Here is a 20,820-nt window from a genome sequence, read left to right as displayed (position 1 = left end):
CCCCCTTTCCACTTTCTGTATACTTCCTTCTTCTGGTTGAGTTTTGCCAGGAGCTCCTTGCTCATCCATGCAGGTCTCCTGCCTCCTTTGCTTGACTTCCTACTCATAGGGATGCACCGCTCTTGARCYTGGARGAAGTGATGTTTGAATATTAACCAGCTCTCTKGAACMCTCCTTCCTTCTAGGGCCCTMACCCATGGGATTCCTCCAAGTAGGTCCCTGAAGAGGCCAAAGTTTGCTCTCCTAAATGCCTTCTACCTGCCTCCCTGGGTTGTTTTGTGGCTTGGTTAATCAGCGTTTGTAAGGCACTTTGACTGCATCAAATGGAAAGGCATAGAAATGCAGAATACTATTCTCCAAATGCAAGAAGAGACCAGTTCTCAGTGAAATTTCCCAGTCACTTACTGGACATACTGAAAAATTAGCAACAAATATATGAGTGAGTAGATAAAGTGGTCAGAAGTATGTTCTTTTAAAAAATGTTATCAGTTCACCAGGGTACATGTGGTGAGAATTTCACAGCAGAGAATGAGTGATGAATGAGTTTGGGAATTCTACAAACTGTTTCAAACAAAGTTAATAAAAACTGTTTCATCAACTATTTCTTTTCCGTGTAGAGGAAAATAAACATGGGATTTAGTCTGAAATACAGTTGAGAATAAAAATTGTGGGTTTTCTCCTGAAAACTGTTTAGTTTATTATTGCTATATTCTCACCAGCTGAGGAATGAAGCTCATTAGCACCTTAGTTTAGTATGCTGCTAAATATCCTACTAGATATTTAGTGGTCCTSTGGGCACTGATGATGCTGAAGTTTGCAGCAAACATGCAGAATAGCTAGGGGTAGCTTTTCAGTGGTGTTTGAATGATTGTAGATTTTGCCTGTTAAGATGAAGAAATGTGAACATTTTTTCTTTAACTTTCAGGCCTTGTAACAGATTACCGGGTAAGTACAACATCAAAGAAATAATTAATATCACTGTTTGCATACACTGATATTTCCAGGGATACATTTTTCTTTTTCACTACTCTCATAACCTCAAATCCTTAGCTCTCTTTCCAGGAAGGAGGCTCGGCTTGCTAAATTCTTAGCATTCCTCAAGCCAGAAAAAGCTGAAACTTCTAACCCTCTTTATTTGAAAAATTTTGTTTAAAGGCAAAAATTGTCTTGCATAGGTGAGAGCTCAAGATTTAGGTGGTAGAAATAAATTTCCTAAAGATTTTTTTCCCTTAACCTAGTGAATAATATGTCCTTAAAAATTGCATATGCATTTTAGCCTTGACAGTAGAAACATATTTGTTTCCAAATGGGAAATAGGCCCATCATTCTACAATGATAATACTAGCTCACAACTGTGAACAAATTAATGTATGTGAATTGCTAAGATACTTAATTTTTCTAAAGTCTTCAAGGAAAATCTGGTCTTCCCAAAGAACATTTGATTTTTGCCTTGTGACCCTTCCGTTCTGACACCAGCCCTCTCTTCCACTTTTCATTGGAAAATGTTGAGTATTAGCAGTAATGCTGGGGCATTGACCAGAAACACGTTTCTGTCGGTATTTGACCCACCTCTAGCAGCTGCCTGTAGGATCTGGAAACGTGGTATGTTTCAAAACCATCACACGAGGTACAATTTCTGGAGTATCACTGCAACGGTCACTTCTAATATGAGTGCCCTCCCTTCTCCTGGCTTGCAGCACTGGCAAATCCCCCTGGGGAGGAGGTTCCGCTCCCTGAAGCTCTGGTTCGTGCTGAGGATGTACGGRGTGACAGGACTGCAGGAACACATCCGCAAGGTGACGTGAGCTTGCTTTCTTAGGTAATTTGCAGTGGGATGGAAAGTGAGCTAATACCTATCTACGTTCCACAACTTCTGTAGACAACAGAAAGCACAGACAATGATTTTGAACAGCTCTGTTCTTTGCCTCATGTAGCGTCAGTTTCATGTCATGGCAGGATCCAGACCATCATCCATTTTTTGCTAATCTTTGGGGAAGAAAAATCTAGGAATTTGGAATTTCTGAAATGTGGGACCAAAGTTCACTCTCATATTAAGCCAAAGCACATTAATGGTGTTATTGGGGAAAAAATGGAAACATTCATTACCTCTTGATTTTACTAATGGGCATATGTTGATAGTATGTTTAGATTATGCTTAAGGTTTTGGGGCTGTATTTACGATACAATAACTTACTGACCATTTATACCTATCCTTTAAGTGATAATTTCTGTTGTTTCTTTTTTCCTGTTTAAAATAGATCTTTTTTTTAAAAAAAAAGGATGTGTTCAATGTACAATTTGTTAGCATTGCTATGAATATGTACTAAGTTTATTGATGTGAAAAGATGTGGTTTTTTTAATCACTAAAAACACACCTGGCACCTGTCTGAATGATATATATAACTCCTCTATAACAGTAAAGTCAAATTCAAGCATACCTTTCATCTTTTTGAAGTTTAGGGAAGCTTCTAGTGATGGGAGATCCGTGACTTGGCTCTAAATATTTACAAAAATATCCATTAGCTGAGAATCTGGCCTAGTATACCAAACTCTCCGCAGACACACATTCCTTTCTGTTGTGGTGCTAAACAGATTAATTCCTAAGGAAGGCTTCTATCATTGTAAAGCCACTGCATGAATAAATCTTTTTCAATTTGGAAAGGTTTTGGGGTGGGAGATTCTCTCCTTGCTTCGCCCCCTCCCCCTCCCTCCCTCTCTCCCCCTCCCTCCCTCTTTTTTTTTTTTTATCACACCATATTTTTCATTTGGCTTTACAGGTTTCTAAATTAGATTTTGATCCTTAATATGGCTTTGAGAAACAAATTTTGAAAACAGTGGCAATCTGGCATTTAGTCATCCCTGGGCAATCTGATACGCTCCCTTCCAACAAAAAATTGATACATGATTTGCTATAGCTACAGTTACAGTCACCAGGCTAGCGTTACAGTTTCTAGTGGATTGCTCTGTCAGGTTAGGTTTTGGAGACTGCGGTTATTTCAATGCAATGCCAAATTTTTAAGTAGGACTAAACCTCTCACTGGGACAATTGAGGGCTGGAAGCTTCAAATTAATTACATGGCCTTTATCAGGCTGGAGTTTCCATAGTATAATATTTACATTCAAGAACTTTTCCTGTCTCCCAGACGTTTCCCTGAGTGTTCAGCCAGCAAGTCCTTGTCTTCCCATACTGATAGCTGAAGACCAGATTTTTATATTCTCTGACAACACCATTGTGAAAGGCAAAGCAAATTAATCTTTTTGTAAAGGTATTGGCTATATGTTCCTTTATTTCTAAAGGTAATGTAGAAAGCCAGATTTTCAAGGGCTTGTTAAGTTGAGTGTACATGTTTAACATTTCATTAACCACCAAAATCTTCTCTGGTATATGGAGAAAAATAAGTTATAACTTCATGTGTGCAACTTTGAAAGGGCAATGGGGGTAATTAAGTGCAGAATTTGGGTCATTGTATACATCTGTCAAAACGGAACCATTAAGTTAAACTCTCCTCCCCACCCCCATGTGGAATGGATGAGTACTGCTTAAATTAAATGGCTTTCAAAGTATCTTAAAAAAATTTTTTTTTCTTTCTTCAGCAGTTCTCAATTGAACAAAACTTCCAAGAAATAATTGCATTTCGTTTGCTACCTGCTCTAGTGGAATTTAAGATACTTGTGATTTTGCAGGCATGTTGCTTATAGTTCAGGTTATATCAGTACCTGCAAAATAGCAATTATAAATGTATTTTGTATCTTACCATTTTCCTCCTTTCTCAGGGATTATCTGGAATCTGGGTTCCAGAGGTACCATGATGACTTTTCTTTTGGTGGTGTAGTAATGAAGTATGTAAACCAGCCTGACACTGGCTTATATTTTCAAAGCTAAAGAAAGTTTCTGAACAAAAAGTAATTTGGAATTTAACTTCACTTTCCCATTGCTTGTCCCAGTGCTTAGCCTTGAAGAGTTACTTTTTTTGAAACACATCATAACATGCAAATAACAGCTTTTATGTTCCCAATGCTGGCAAAGGCAATACTTGAAGAGAATAGCCGGTACTATGTCGTGTTGTACTTGATACTTTCAGTTGTACCTTTAGTTGTGCCTTGTAATCCCTGTAATTGCCAGAATTGTTTCTTAAGCTGCTTTTATTACAGTGGGTCATAGGGTGGACATACACAGAAGGAGAAGAGATGTAGATAAAAATGACAGAAGCAAGTATTGCAGATATTAAGTAGAGAAAAGAGTGGCTGGGGTTGGGGGGAGTGGGAAGAAATGCTCTCTCTCTGCTGTGTTAGTAAGCAATTGCCAAAGGGAAAAGGTCAAGCAAAGAGAATCAGGCGGGAAAGTAAAGCTTTGAAGCAGTTTCCTTGGCCTGGAACACAGAGAAGGGGATGCATGTGTTTGGGATGTACCATTCAGTTAGTGCACCAGGCAGTTCTCATATACGCAGATTTGTTGACGTATGGCCTGTCATTCCTGTTCACTCTACACAATATCAGCTAAAATAAACCTGTTCAGGTGCATGGCTGGACCCTATTAACAGAGTTGGGTCCCCAGGGTTCAGTTCCTTTCTGAGGTTATATAAATCTCAATACAGATGCCTTGATTGCCTATAAAAATGACACTTTAGCTGCTAAGTCACTGGAAACTTAGGAAAATTTCTCTGGTGTTTATATACTTTTATTCAGGCTTCCTTTGCATAGCCGGGTTTTACTTGCAAAGTGGCTGACATCTTCAGTGATGATGAGATTCTGACCTGTAAAGAGAACAAACACTGAATATGCTTGAGAAGCCACCGTATTTGCTGTGTGATTAGCAAGATTCTCTGGAGAAGACCAAAGATATCTGCAACTACCTGTTCACAATATTTTATTTTTTTGCTTTTAAAATGCCACAGAAAACTACTTGTTTCTTCTTTTTTTTTCTTTTCTTTTAATAATATGTTTTAAGAAAGCAATGTTTGTTATGTCTATGGCACTCTATCAAAATGACTGGATAACCACTGCAACCTGGCATTTACTTGTACTGAGAAAGGCATTTAGGGACCAAAATATTCTTGGGAGACAAGGATGACTGACTTTGATTTAGATACAGTAACTTCTTTTGTTTCTGAAGCCTTCCAGTGGTAAAGGGGAGGGCAGTCATCTCTCAAGAATGTGGAGAGAGAAAAATATAAATGTTGGAGGTATGTTCCAAAGACATGGGGGAGATGTACAAAGTGGGCAACAACAGGYTTCTGGGCCAGTTCCAAACACGCAGAGTCAGTATAAATGTGAAACCCCAAAGTATACATGGCCCATCTGTAAACAACGCATGGAAATGGCCTATATATTACTCTTGTGCCATTGTAAGTCATATGAGAGWGCTCGGAAGTCATTTGAGAAATTCAGAAGTAATGTTTTCGTATCTGATCCCCATGAGCATTTTGATTCAGATGACTCCTCTGTAGGTTCAGAAGAAACCAGTGCATCACATCCTTCTTTTCTCACCAAGGATAATGAATTTCATTAAAAAGTAACAGCAGAGAGCAAGAGACTGGAACTGTCCAGACCAGCAATGCCAGGGATGGTATTTCAGCTGGGGAGTGGCATAGTCCAAATGGCTGTTGAGAAGACAGCTTTGGCAGCATTTTGATTCAGACTGCATTGTGCACTAGAGCAGGCAGAGGGGTAAAATTTATAGAAGGAAAAATATTAGGTCATCAATGCTATGCAGGTATGTGTACATGTATATACGCGTTACTATATTCTGAAGCTTTGGAGAAATTCCCATCAGACTCCTTTGGTTCTTTACAGATTTGCCTGACAGTCAATATTCAGTTGAAACACTTCTGTGCAGGAGCACACGCTCTCTCTCTCTCTCTCTCTCTCTCTCTCTCTCTCACACACACACACACACACACACATGCGTGTTTGTGCATCTATATGTGTACATATATATGAACATACATGAACATATGTCCTTTTTTATATGGACCACTTCTTAATGCCCCACAACTTTACTGCTCCCATTAGTGATTATGTAAGAATGCCCCTTAATCCTGAATAATCACATGAATTAGACCCCCCTTTTTTTCCCCCCTCCTCCCCACAAAAAGACAGTGGTTATTTACCTGAGGCAGTGATACTCAAAAATTCCTTTTAAGCTCCTCTCCTTCCATCTGCTGAATTTCCCTAAGCAAAGGGCTGATATCCAGTTCCCGCTTCCCGAGGTTCTTCAGGCTGCTGACACAATATGTGTAATTGCCTTTTCGGGACCCGTGTGCTAAAAGGATTGTCCAAAGGATACTACTAGAAATAGCATCTATGTGAGTTGGTGTATGTCTGTATACTTTTTAAAATTTATTTAAAAGTGGTAAATGAAGTCATTTTTAGAAGTTAAATACAATCTGAATGTCCATTTTAAAGTACTGGTGCTAGGGTCACAGCATGACACAAATGTCAAAATCAAGAGAATCCGGAGGCTTAAAATATTCATAGGTCAGGCCTGTTTTGAACACATACAACAGAAAGCTGAGAACAGCTGGTTGTCTTTGACCTCTCCTTCCTTGCTCTCCTCAGTTTCTGTGTCCTTGGCTCTCCAAACAGGACTGTATTTCCACAGTTTACCTGTATGTCTTGGACGGCTGCAGTATTAAAACTGCATGTGTCCTCTGTGAGTTGTTACCGCACCTGTAGCCAGAGTGTAGGTACAGCTCTTTGGGTCACAGAGAGGCAGGCGGGATACCTAAAAGCCTTTTGATTCTAGAGTTGGAAATTCCAGGCTTAACAATGTTTAACTTTATTGGGTTTACTTCTGTTTGGCTGCTGAGACTGCAGCAAGCGTTGTAAAAGCAGTTCAAGATAATTCCTTGTGGTACAAAGGTGCAAAGCCTGGGGTAACTGTTGAGCAAAACCAAACAGGTGAACCTTTGGTTAGTCTCCACTTTCTCTGCTCTCCGGTTTTGTAAAACCTAAGGCACTTGGTGCCCCCCAGTGGCTTGACAAATTATTCATGCTTATAAAGGCTTGCTATGGATAAGATTACTTGCGTCCCTATATGAATACAAGATACTTCCAGCATTTTTGCTGGATTTGTGTTTTACTGAATATTCTCTGTTTTCCTTGCTTTTATTTCTTTTAAAGTCCTGAAAAATTCTTTAGTGAGAAAATGGACATAAATACCTGCTAAATAATGTACAGCGAGAATTTAGAGTTTTCTTGTACAAACTACTTGCAGTGAGCCAAATCTTTTTTTTGTTTGTTTTTATTCAGTTTTTACTGAGGCAAATTTTGATTGACTTCAGTTGGTAATTAAATTCAGTCATRCAATTTGTGAAATTCGGGTCTCACTAAACAAGAAACTTTTTATGGTCTTGGATTTCCAAGACCTGATACATGATCTGTGAAATTCTGCATGGCTGTGTACAAGACATAAATTTGGTTAATGCTATAGAACGTAAGGATAGGTGAAGATAGTAAAAGATTGTTACAGCATATATGCATGTTTCATATGTTTTACATGCATTTATGTGTACAAATATATGTGTGTATACATATAATTCTGGTCAGTTTTCACGGCTGTGAACTCATGCTATTTATATTAGCATAACATTCAAATGCCTTGGGAGGGATTGGGCATTTTATTGTTCTTATCCCTGGCTGAAAGAGCTTTCAGTCTAATTTAAGAGGGAGATGATAAATGGATGTAACAAACAGCAGAAAGGAAGTGGTAACAAGAGTGGCTAGTTACATAGGCTATCGATATGCCTGGTCTGAAGGTTTTGAATCAATGTTTTGATTCAATATAAACAATGTTTTCCTATTTTAAGAAATAAACAAGCATCAGAAAGCTATAATTAAGATTGCAAAATGTCCCCCCCCCCCCCGTAATTTCCGTTTTGCCTCGTTCTTGCCTTTTGGAAAAAGTTCTTACGAGATGCAACATTCCACATTTAGCCTTGGCCCAAAGTAATGTTTTTATTTTTGCTTGATTATTTTTCCTTGAACTTGTGGAAATGGATAGCAGAGGTTTGCTATCCATTTCCTTGATCAGACCACCGTCATTTTTCTTTTCAACTGACCCTGAGCATCCCTCTCAGATGAGTCAGCATGTCCTCCCCTTCTTCACAGTTATATTAAGTTAATTATACTAAAAAGCATATTTTAATGCCTTTCCAGCTTGTTTTCCACTGGAATTGTGATCATTGTATATGTCTGTTCATTTTCCCCTTCCCCCATAGTAACTTTTGGACTTTTTAGCCAGTCTCAAGCAAAACTGTGAGTGGTAGAAGACCTAAAGAGCAATTATTAATATTATTTACTATTAATATGGCAGCATAACAGGTATAAAACTGTGCCTAAACAATTCATTAAGAACCGGACTAGTACTGCCTAAGATAGACTGAGCATCTAATACAGTAACTGCTCAGTTATGATCTCTGAAAGTCATGAACGGGATGCAAGTTAACACGAACAGATGGCTGTATATGAATATTGACACACAGCAGAAGAGAAAAAAGAGATTAGGAATGGAAACAATTTAGCAAAATTTTTGTCTTGATGAATCAAATTTATACAATATAGATACTCTCATTGTCTTCCCAGCATGTCAGGCTGTCGCATCAATTTGAACAGTTAGTTCTTCAGGATGAACGATTTGAGATCTGTGCTGAGGTCATCTTGGGACTAGTCTGTTTTCGACTAAAGGTAAGGCAGCTAAGGCTTCCTATTTCTTCTGCCATGTTTTACAGCAATATAATAACCTGTAACAGAATAGAGTGTTCATAGTTAATAAACTTAATTATTTTTTAAAGATAGTAAGGGAAGTTCACATAGATCAAAGCATATCAAAGAAAGAAGTTTAAGACAAATTTTCTTAAAATTTACCCAAATGATTAAGAGAAATTCAAGCATATTAGGGTATGGAAATGTATAGTCAAGACACACAAATAGTCTTAGCTCTACCCAATCATACAAAATGACTGTTACATTGTAGGCTTGATGGACATTGATTAAGCTGGTTGTTTTAATACATTTCTTTGATTATTTTTCCATGGTGTCACTGAAACCTTAGGCAAGGATTTTTTTTTTTCTTCAGTATAGTCCTATTCCTTTTAAGCTCAACTATAATGCTAAATATCCTAATTTTTAGAGGATAATTGTAATATTTCTCTAAATTTGTTTGTCGGTCTTTCCCTAATGCTTGTCATCTTTGCTAGTCATCTTCATTTCTTTTTAATTCAGAAGGGATTTTGATTGGTAATTCTTCTTGTGTTTTCATTAATAAGCAGTAGTAGCAGTATTAGCATGAAAAGTATTATTTTTTGAGAGCAGACTTAAAGGAAATTATGACAAATGTTACATTCATTATAGTCTAAAGTATCAATGTCAAATCTTTTAATTTTTAGGGTCGTACTCATCAGTATGCTTTGACTGATGGTGCTGTTGGAGTAGATCAGACTGCTCAATTGAAATTAATAATGGTTCTATGTTAGATCCATTCATACTGCTCAGAATGAATCTGATTATTAAGTTGTAGTTGTCTTATGGGTTTACTTATTGAAAAGAATGGGTAACCTGCAAAATCCTCTTATATTTATGGTGCGCATGTATCTGTATATATACCTATATATACACACACCATATATACTAGATGTTTCTGGTCATGCTAATTTTGTGTGTATGTATATATAATATACAATTTTTTATATATGTAAAAAATAAATTGACCAGAAGCATCTAGTATGTGAAAGTAGACCACGTCTGTCATAGATTAAGATTAAAGTAGTAATGTTTTTTTTGCTCTTTAAAGAAAACACTTTAATTTATAAAATCCTAGAGCAAATTGGGCAAAGTGGAACAAGTTATGGGTAAGAACAGGTTGCATGAGAGGCCAGGTTCCCAACTGCCCTTGGTCCTGGTCTCCGGTTTGTTTGTTTGCTTGCCAAACACGACCCTTTTGACCTTTCATTCCCCCAAATTTCTGTATGTGCCAAGTCCATTAATGTAGAGACCTTGCCTGTCAGAAACTAGAAGACCCATGCTGCAGTCAGAGCATAAGAGCTGCAGTAGCTGGGAGGGTAAACTTGTTTAATTGAACATTGTAAGGTGATGAATTTCTTCTTTTATATAAAGAACTCATTTAATAGCGGAGCTTGCAGCTAATGCCTCTGTAAAGGGCTGGACTGGAACACTGAATCTGAACACCAAACAATAATAAAAACAGCACTGGTGTTTTCTAGTTCACATGATACCTAAATGAGCTTTTTATCTTTTCTAAAGGTTCACAAGCATGTCTCGGCTCCTTCTGRGTTATGTGGTATTACTTTTCACAAATTCTTTTCTCAGTTGTTCAGTTGCCCCAGTTACCCGAGTTTGATGCAATCTAATGAATCATTGACAATGAGGGTTACAGTAAATGGTAAATTCATCTGGGATAAAAAAATGGTTTCATTTGCATTTTGATGTTAAAGATGTTTTGCATATTAAAAAAAAAACCAACGATCTGCTGCTAGAGGAACAGGTGGGTTACATACTGTGGAGTTCTTTCAATAACTGGAAACCTGAAAATAATTTCTTTCCTAACAAGAACTTTTTAAAGATTTTGAGGCATACGTTCTGTGGCCTTTATTGCTCAGTAACAAGATGTTGCTTGTAGTCTGCTCTCTCACGTGGAACAAGCAAACACTGAGTTTTGCAGATCCAGAGACAGCTGTTAGTCATGCTCTACATTTCCTTTAAAAGAACAGTCCTGGTGAAGTAGAGCATAGCAACATAGGAATTGTCACATTTGATCAGACCAGTGGTTCATCTGCGTCTGGTCTCCTGTCCCTGATGCTCCAGAGAAAGAAATAAGATCTGCAGGGAAAGACAATTATATAATAGTAGGTAAATGCTGAATACCTAGCTAAGAAACTTTTGAACAAGTTATGGAATAAAGGTGGGATTCCTCTGAACACCAGTGTTGAAACAGCAGTGTTTTCATCACTTGCCCTCCCTGTCCAAAAAAAAGAAAACAAAACTAACAAGTTCTTAAATGAATAGTTGTTTATAGTTGTTTTTGCAACTCTATTTTCTTTTTAAATCACTCTTTCAAGCATCTTCCTGTGTTTTCTATAATTCATATTAAAATGCACCTTAGAAGTAGGACACGTAACTTTTATATAGTTACAGTAGAACAGAAGGACAGGGGACTTGAACTGTAATGCTATACAGATGGAAATGTAGCAATAGTTTTCCTTCTTTTGTTCTTGAGAAATCCTTTTTTTTCTTTTTTTGCTTAGCTGTAACTTTTAATTCTTTGCCTTTCACACTGTTGAGCAGACTAATAATCTCTGACTTTCATGATAAGTATTTAACCAAATGCCAAAGAAAGAATCTGATATCATGCCAAAGGGTTAATTTTTGGCTTCTCTGTCATGTCTGCAGAAGAATACAAGTCAAGCTAGTCATTTCTCCAAGGGGATGAGAATACTGTCTTATTAAAACTGACAGACTCAGTCAGAGCTGGCTTCTAGCTTCCCAGAGCTCTGGGAGAGGATTAGTCACTACTAACATCAATGTGATGTGACACCTGAGTGTCACAGAAGCCCCTAGGTGTAGCTGTGAGAGTGGAATAGAAGATACATGAACCTTTCTCCTTCCTCCACTCACCCCTGCCAAGGGCATTAACTTAACATCATATAACTGCTTGTATTGCTTAAATGATAGTGCTATACTTTTAATATTAAAGGTAAGGATCATCATTTTAATAATGGTAATAATCTTTGGTAAGAAAGCAATATATTATTGTCATGAGAGGTTGGCCTGTAACAGGAAAAAAAAATTGTAAACCACCAAGCTTAGTCCTTTTTTTTTAAGTTGGAGCATTCATGATACTCTCACAAAAGTTGCAGGAACATCTCCTGCTATCTCAGACCCTCATCCAAATTCCCTAAAAATTCATGCTAAGTCAGAACAATGATTTGACTTGGGATCATCTCTAATTGTAATATGATCCACAAACGAGGGAAGAATACATTTCTCCTCTGTGCCAATGGGAAACTGTCTCCCTTATGCTTTGTTTTCATATAGAAAAGGCATATAGAAAAGGCCACAGCTGTGTAGATTTGAGAAATCTACTCTGATGTGGAGGTTTTCAGGAAGACCTATGGCCATTAGAGTAACAAAACAGCTGCTGAACATGTTACAGAGAGATTTGTCCATTTGCAGCTCTCATACTGCAGTGCTCAGTAAGGGAACATCAGAGCTCTCAGCCTCTCTTGCAATCCTGTGTCATCAGCAAGATAACAGAAATGAGTGAAGGGTAAAATTATAGCACTCAAGACTAACACAKTATATCCTAAGCTATTATGGCAAAATGCCCAGAAAAGCTGAAGCCATCTTTCAGTCTGCTGATATAAAAATTAGACAGGCAGATTCCTCTAATTTGGGTAACAAAGACTAAGATATGCAGTTAGAACTTTATCCTGCATTGCTAAATCAGACAAAAATCCCAAGACCCTGTAGTCTTTCCAGTAAGGTTTTCATTTAAAACAATTTACTTGTTTTTGGAAATCTGATGACATCTTTTGTTTTATTCTCAAATGCCGTTAAACATAAATTGGGAAAGCCATTAATTCAACATTAGCTGAATCTGCAATAGAATCAGTGCAGTCCTGTTTCTATTAGGATTTTGTATTGAAAACATACAGCTCCTCTAAAGGAAATCCTCACAATTAGTATTTGAGCACAAAGAGGACTGACTATGTTGGTAGGAGACAAAATTTAATAATGCATGTACGTTGAGTCGCTCTAACCTTCTGCAAGATATTTCACATTTATACCTTTGTTTCCCTGAATGCAGAAAAAGGATGATGATTGCTTGCAGTGGGAGGGTCCGATTACCACATTTCTAGAATCCCAAAGAAAAGACTCTGTAGGACTCTGGAGCAGTCTCTGTTCTCTCTTACTATAGAACTTGAGGCAAATACTGTTTTAGGGTTTCTACTGATAGTATGAACCAGAATTATTCTTTGATTTTACTGACGTTATGCCAGGGATACATTACTTCAACTATTTCTTAACTAAGGGTCAGATTTCCATCTTCATAGTCAAAAGACTCTCTAATAGGAGCCTTGCTTAAGTGAAGACTGAAGATTTGCTTTACAAAGGTTATTATAGTTCATTGCAAAACTGCCTCCCACATGTGTTTGATTAGATCTAAGAGAAGTGTAATGAAATGGATGCAATAATGAATGCTTTCAAATAAAGCAACATAGCTCATGTCCTTAGGTCATGAAAAAGCTGTCAGCTATCACAAATGCCTCAGTGTGAACACTGCTTTTAAACCACAGTTAATCCATAAATCTCTTTGTGGCTGAAAAATGATCTTTTGAGCCGTCATCTTATAATCCTTTGGTGGCAAAGCACTGAGAGATTTGACTGTGAGAGGAGAAAGTGGCGGCATGTTACTGGTGATACTTTGGCCTGGCTGCTTGGTGGGATTTACACATTCCAAACTAGCTTCTGAAATTCATCACCATATCTGTTAAATTACAATTATTTCAGGGCTCAAATGAACTAAATAAGGCACTTCTTAAAAGCATAAATGAGGCCAAGAAGATTCATCTGGTCCCATGCCACCTGCGAGAAAAGTTTGTGCTACGTTTTGCTGTTTGTTCCCGCACAGTGGAATCCACCCACATCAAGTTTGCCTGGCAGCACATCTCACAGCTGGCAACTGATCTTCTAAAAACAGGGGAGCAAAACCAGCAACAGCAGTAGCAGTGGTGAAATAGCAGTGGGTAGGAGGTAATTAACTGGCTTTCTCTGTGTTGCCAACTTTTATTTTAGGGGCAGGTGGGAAAGTTAAATTATGAGAGGAAAAAATACAAAAGCATTGTTATATAGCCCAGCTGTATTAGCAAAATCATTGCCAGCAAGTTGTGTTGTAACCTTAGTCATTGATTCTCTGTACTGTAATTTCATCTTGACTGATTTGGGGATGGACATAGCCTTGGGTGCTGGAACTGTGATTTCTTTCCTGTTTGTAATTGAGAGCATTTACTGAACCAGCCAATGGAAGGGGAACACTGTCCCCATTAAACCCCTGGCACATCCACGCCTTTCTTCACAGATGAAACCACGAGGTGCTATAACCAATTAATTTAACATTATTGTGACCTCAGAAAAATTCAGGTTATCGGAAGTTCAGTAACCTGGTTATAGCACTGCTTGGGTCCTATCTAAACTGGCAAGCACAAACRTTATAACGGTTTGGGGCACCATCATGTCATGACACACTTGCYGCAGTAATTTTGCAAATGAGGTTAGGCTTTGAGGACTTCTTTCATTAGAAAACCAAATCAGGAGTGAGTGAGCAGTAAATGAAAGCTGTAAGTCCTTATGGCAGGCTCACTACTCTCCCTTAAAGGGTTTGCCTTTAAGATAGCCATTTTCTCAAATCTCAGCAAATGGTTTATACTGCCTATTGATTTTCACTGTGATCATTCATAATGATGCCTCTTACAAGCTCCTTGTTAGGAGTTTTGTCAAAATCAATGTGCTACCTGATCTTCTGTATTTTTAATCAAGTTATTATAAGTAGTAATTACTTGAAAAATAATTTGAAAACTATCTTTTGTGAAATGTAGCCCTGTGATTTTTATGGCTACCATTGTATTTATTTCAGTGGATGTGACTTTAAATCTTTGACAGAATACGCTGAGAAATGTGATGGCAAAAATGCTGCTTTCAGTTTCTCAAATTAGTTAAAAATCAAAATAAATAATTAAAAATGTAAAGAASAGACCCCCAAAATATACTTTGGCACCCCCATCAGTGTTTTTGTTCCATCAACAAGTAAGTCTGGAATATAAAATAAATGTAATTAGGTAATGAAAAATAATTAATCTTCAGAAAGTCAAATAATGTGCAGTTAACACACCCCATTGATATGTCATCCTGCTGAATGCAGGTAAAGAGATGAAATAAAGGTCAGAGATGGTATCTGATTTGAGTACTTCTGCCATTTTCAAAACATAAATTCCAAACAGTTCTACATAGACAAGAACAAAATACGTGGCTACTCCAAGAAAGATAATCTGTAGGATTTATTGCTATGTTGCATTTATTTTAATCTTTCCCTTTTATTGTTCCTTTTACTTTCTAATGTATATTGAACAACCTTCAAAATTGTTGAGTTTCCTTCCTCCATCCCATGCAATGTACTTCCTACATTTAGGAAGTTACATATAGGCATGAAATATGCACCAGGACAGTTAGTTTGGCACAGAGTCTACTCCTATCTACCATCTCTCCAGAAGGGATCAAGGAAGCCGACTGTGGACCAAGTGGATTTTTCTGATGATTCCTAGTTACTCCACTTCTTTGGTGCAGAATGGGGGAGGATTAGTCTTAATGTGTATGCAGGTGGCACAAAGAGATGTGCACTAATGCTGACACTTAGAAAAAAATGACCAAACTCTGCATTTCTAGCAGGTTAAGTCATGAGAGTAGGGTAGGCAATGGCATACAGCCCTTCTATTAAGGCTAACTAGAAGCTATTTTGTCCACCCAGATGGAAAAGCAGATTACTGTTTCTTTAAAGAACTGATTGCACGTGTAACAGATGAAGCAAGGTATGACAAATTAATCTGGCAAAGCCAAGTAATATTCAAGCAGGTGACAGAGCCATTCTACACTATATTGCTCTCAGCTGCATCACCAGAAATTTTGATAATATTGTTATCTTTAGCAGAATCAATATGAAATTAAGGTTTTCTGTGATAGCACAGTACAACAAATTAGTAGATTGAACAGAACTGAAAATGCTGGTAGTTATTTTTATTATTTTTTATGTCTTTTTAAAACAACATTAGTCTTTTCTCATGACTTGGGAAACAAAACTCATTCATAGCAAATATGGTCCGTACTGACATATTTTTTACAGCTTTCACATTATGAAAACATTAGAATCTTGGAGTCAGAGAAGAACTACACCTTCTGTATGAGACAGACCAATATTTTGTGTGTGAAGTACATAAACAGCTTTGTCCAGGAAAAAAGAGATCAGATTCTGACCAAAGCTATGACAAAGTAAATCCAGGATAATTTCACTGAAATGAAATGGAGTTGCTTTGGGTATATGTGACTGTAATTGAAATTAAACCCAACTAATAGGAATTGGAAGAAATGTGTAATGTAAAGCAACACTACACTGAACGTAAGAGGATTTCAGTGAAAATCCTCTCCATGGAAACCAGAGCACAGGAGGATAATACATGCCTGTGTGAGCCTCAAACTGCTATGGAAGTGGGATGTGGGCAGGACGTACAACCAAACCCAGGCATGGTAAAACAGCCCAGAAGTGTAGCCATAGGTCCCATTAGACCTTTGCAAGAAAATGTTGCCAAAACAACATTCAGTTACACCTTTTTCAGCATATGGAACGTCAATTTTAGAAGAGGCTCTTGTCCAGATACCAAAACTCTTTTTGGCAAAGAATTTAGAATAAGTGTTAGGTTAAAATATTGTGAAGTAAAAGTTGTTTGTTTTTAAAGAAGTGGCTTAAGCATAGCTTTTAACAAACAGTGGTGACAAGACCCATGGAATTACATTTCCCCATAGCTAGCGCAATACAGAAATCTTAATTTCATAGTTATACTTCTTTTCTGAAATTCTGGGATGATTTGAATCTGTAATCAATGAAGGTCTTTTTAGTGGTCTCTCATGTTCTCTTTTCCTCATGTGATAATTCTTTCCTAGAGTATGAATGTTAGGTTATCTGACCAAAAAAAAAAAAAAAAAAACTGGGCTATATAATCAACTTGAACAAAAGTTTTGAAAATAATATTTTTGAAAGAAAAAGCATAACTGGTGTTTCTGTTCTGTAGCTCTGCAATATATCTCTAAGTGAAATGATTTATGGTGATGAACACTGTATTTATGAATAGTTAATATGTGAACCTGGATTTATTGTGCCTTGTGTTCAAAAGTTAATAGTCTGTGTTGATTAATACTGTTTGATGTTAATAATAATTATGAAATCTTGGAATTGCACTTTAGTAGAATATCCAGATCTCAAATGAGACAGTGCAGCTACTAGATAAGGAGGGAAAAAAACAATTTTTCAGTAACCATACAGATTTTTTTTTAACTAGCTTAATGCTAGTACAATACTTACATTCTTACTAATAATGACAGATTATAAATATATTTTATTACTGATGGTAAAATATTGAAAAGATACATATTTATCAACTTATTGCTAATATATTCTGGAATGCTTTATAATTACTAAATTTCTAATTTACTCTTGCCTTCACATATAAGATTCTGTTAATGGTTGGTTTTATTTGTTGTCAACTGCAATATCATATTTGATGAATAGTACTCACATTGCCATTGTCTTATAACTGTAGTCTAAACTTTGAGACATATGTACACTTGAATTGCTCAAAGACAGGAGCAAGTGAAAAATAAAACTGGAAAACCTTGAAGACTGGGATGGTGGTGGTGGGGATAAAATAACAATCACTGGGTAATATTTAAATAGTATATGTGGAGTCTTTTAAGACCTGACTGGAAAAATATTCAGACTTCTACTGCTTTTTTATTGTAAATTGCAAGCTGTGGAGTTTCTCTGAAATCTGTATGCAAAGCCTAATAACCAAACATATAGGTTTTATTCGCAGCATTAATAAATGAAATCAAAACTATGAGTATTGTCTGTCTTTTGATATTGACCAAGTTTTTCCCATTTATTCTTGCCAGATACACTTTTAGTAGTCTAACTTCCCAATTCCATTAACAGCCACACTTAGATCAGTTCAGTGCACTTATTTTCAGCATTAGTGACTTTGACTCAATATATTCTTTGAATACATTACTTTGCAAATGAGAGTTCTTGTTGGAAATTTCCTCTTCAGCAACATGATTCTGAAAAAATCCTGGTAATAATCAGCATCAAAGCTGATCCTTCCATAAAGGTTTTCACAATCCTGCAAGCTACATGTGTCCTTAGACCTAGCTGGCTAACTTCTGCTTTGGTTTGTAGCTCAGGGACAATTGGATAGGACAAGGCTGTGGCCCATTTCATTAGCACTGTCTCATTTTAATGTGTGTTCCCCAAAATACGATACAGATGCAGACTCCTCCACTCCATAGTCAGACTGAGGTAAAGTCTACCCGTCTGCAACCAAAGGGAAATCAACAAAGCATGATAGCAGTGGTGGTACAAACTATAAATGTTAGCACAACCTGGTCTTAGACGATAGCTTACGTAATAGCACAGACAGTTTAGTATGCTGTCTACACTAATGATATAACAAGCTTGATGTGTAACAAAAACCTGACAGGAACTGTAAGAAATGTTTCTCACAGAAAATTACATGTGCACCCACACAGAAGTGACTATATTCATATCAGAGGTGTCACTGCAGCATAGGGTACCGATTTGAATCTAGGTCAGTGTGATCCGTCTAGGTGCTCCAGGACCAGGTTCAGTCTGTAGTATGCATCCCTCCAGCCCACAATCTTTTACCCTGTAGAGAGTCCAGCTACTGCTGCTGGGATCTTTTATAGCAGAGTTGTTCTCGTAAAGAAACCTTTCAGCAACTGCCATCTCTGGAGCATGCTAGACAGAGTTGGTTTCTGTTCCTGCCATGCAGGTTGTGGTAACCTCACGTTCTGCACCACAGTGGGAAAGAGGTGTTTGAAACTGGCTGCTGTGGAGCTACTTGCAAAGGGGGTGCAGGTACCTTTATCCAGCACCTATGTGACTGCTTCAGGGTGTGGCAACTGCCTGAAGCAATTCAGGAACTCCTGTCAGTGAGGATTCAACAGCACAAGCAAATAAACTGTCTGGGTCTGTAATTGGCCTGTGCAGCTTGCATTGATGATATACTGGTGTTATAGGTAAACGTGACAAATTGACAACCACTCGGGCCGGGTCGCATAAATTCCAATTTATAAAATAATTGAGCAAGTCACAAGTAAGCAAAACAGTGCTGGGCGGCCGGGGGAGTCTCCTGCTCCACCAACGGTGCGCGCAACCCCCCCCCACAGTCTCCTTATATGAGATTCCAGTTCCGGGTATACGGGGCACCTCCTGCAACTTCTGCGGTTGCGCCAGCTGTTGCTAGGGGGTCTTCTTCAGCCCTCTGGTGGTCGTGGGGATGAAGGCTGGAGTCTTCCTCTGCATTGTGTGCCATATTAGGCTATCTAAACTAACATTGCCGCTTCGCTAGCTCAGCTCAATTTTCTCAGGCGGGGTACATGCCCCCCACCACAGGCTGTAGGATGTTCCCACAGATGTTCCCAAGGCTGTTTCTCGCTGATGTAACAAATTAGTACATACCACAATACAAGATGTTCCCAAGGCTGTTTCTCACTTTGATGCAAYAAATTAGCACATATCACACTGGTATATCATCTCAGCTAAGGTGTTCCCCAGGCCAACTAAAGCTTTTATTTTGGTTGTTTCCTGTGGCTAACATTCCAGTATGAGAATGCAGCCAACCCAGACCCTGGAATAACTGAAATGGTGATAACTGTGACAGAATCTGTGACTACAATCACCAGATTTTTTTCCAAAATGAATGTGTCTAGAGAACATTCTAACTTAAATGAGAGAAATGAACAGCAGATAGCTGAGATATTTTGGTAAGAGATGGCTGCACCTGCAATTTCAGGCAGGCATTTTAGTTAAATATAAGATGGACTATATTAATTTGTACATTCATTCAATATACATAAATGCAAAGCTATTTATTTTCTGCCTCCCCATAGCAGTTTACCTCTATTTGTGTTTTCTCTTTTCCTACTGAAAATGATTTAGGTTAGGTAAGAGTAATTCTCCAGCTTCCTCCTTTATGACTGCTGTAATTTTCAGATGGAGAAAAAAAGCTTTATGATAAAGTTTTTCCAAAGTCAAGTTCAAGAATCCTTACAGAGAGCAGATGATAAAGTTAGTTGAGTCCATCTCTCATATCTAGCCATATTACTGAAAAGGTAAACACACCGGGCTAACTTCACTGCATTAACACTGATAATTGACATATTTTACTATGCTGCAACACTGTTAAAATGTCATTAATGATAGGTACTACAATTTGTTGGCCACGTCAGTGCCACAAGCAGACCACAGCAGTTGAGTGCAGTTTGAGGAATGACGACCTAAGGCAGGGACACACTCCTGACACCACCTCAGGCCTTATGAAATAGCGAGGGGGTTTCTTAGCACTTCAGCTTCCCGAAAAGTGCTTACGTGGGAATTTCTGCTTTCCTTAAGAAACACAAGCGCTCTGGGGCGAAAACGAAGCACCCACAGCTTGTTTTACATCCCACAATTACTAGGCATGGACTAGCAAACACTCGGGCAGAAGTGAAGACTGCAAATGATAGGAAGTATGCACACGCGGAGAAAACCCAGGAGCCAGCAAGGCACCCCGAGGGGTGGCGGTGCCGCGTGGAGACACGGGGAGGCACGCAATCAGGCCGTGTCCAGGGCCCGCGGAACCCCCTCAGCATGGCKATCGTTGCGGCCGTTGCGCGCGCGCCCAGAGCAGGGCGGGCGCAGCCCCGCCTCCGACATACGGATCCCGCGTCCATTGGAGGGCGTGCGCCGCACTCGCAGCCAATAGGAGGCAGGAAAGCCCACGTGCAGGCCCCACCCACCAATCCCCGCCGGCCTCCCCGTAGAGCTAGCAAGCCCGGGCGGCCGACGAATGACGTCAGAGCAGCGAACCTTCCCGCTTCTACCCTGCCCTCCCTCTCGGTTTCTGATTGGCTCTACGTCTTAGGGCCTTCTTGCCCGACTGGTTGGCAGGAGTGGGGTGGGGCCTCGGGGCAKAGCGCGCG

General features: G+C 38.5%; 1 protein-coding gene across 5 annotated transcripts in view; it reads left to right on the top strand.

The window, feature by feature from the left end:
• Nucleotides 1-17,678, top strand: part of DDC (dopa decarboxylase) — a 66,992-nt gene extending 49,314 nt beyond the window's left edge. For 2 of the 5 annotated variants that reach the window (XM_026072081.1, XM_026072082.1), the window contains exons 11-14: nt 926-945; nt 1,698-1,796; nt 8,584-8,685; nt 13,528-17,678. In XM_026072081.1, coding sequence (XP_025927866.1) covers nt 926-945; nt 1,698-1,796; nt 8,584-8,685; nt 13,528-13,743 — 437 coding nt within the window. In that variant the 3' untranslated portion in view covers nt 13,744-17,678. Of the gene's footprint in view, nt 1-925; nt 946-1,697; nt 1,820-4,686; nt 4,878-8,583; nt 8,686-13,527 lie in introns of those variants that run through there. The other 3 variants (XM_026072083.1, XM_026072085.1, XM_026072084.1) reach the window with 3 other exon arrangements.
• The last annotated feature ends 3,142 nt before the right edge of the window (nt 17,679-20,820 follow it).

Source organism: Apteryx rowi, unplaced genomic scaffold, assembly GCF_003343035.1.
Source record: "Apteryx rowi isolate R43461 unplaced genomic scaffold, aptRow1 scaffold_337, whole genome shotgun sequence".
NCBI lineage: Eukaryota > Metazoa > Chordata > Aves > Apterygiformes > Apterygidae > Apteryx > Apteryx rowi.
The sequence above is the reverse complement of the archived record's forward strand: the minus strand, read 5'-3'. Positions and strand labels throughout refer to the sequence as shown.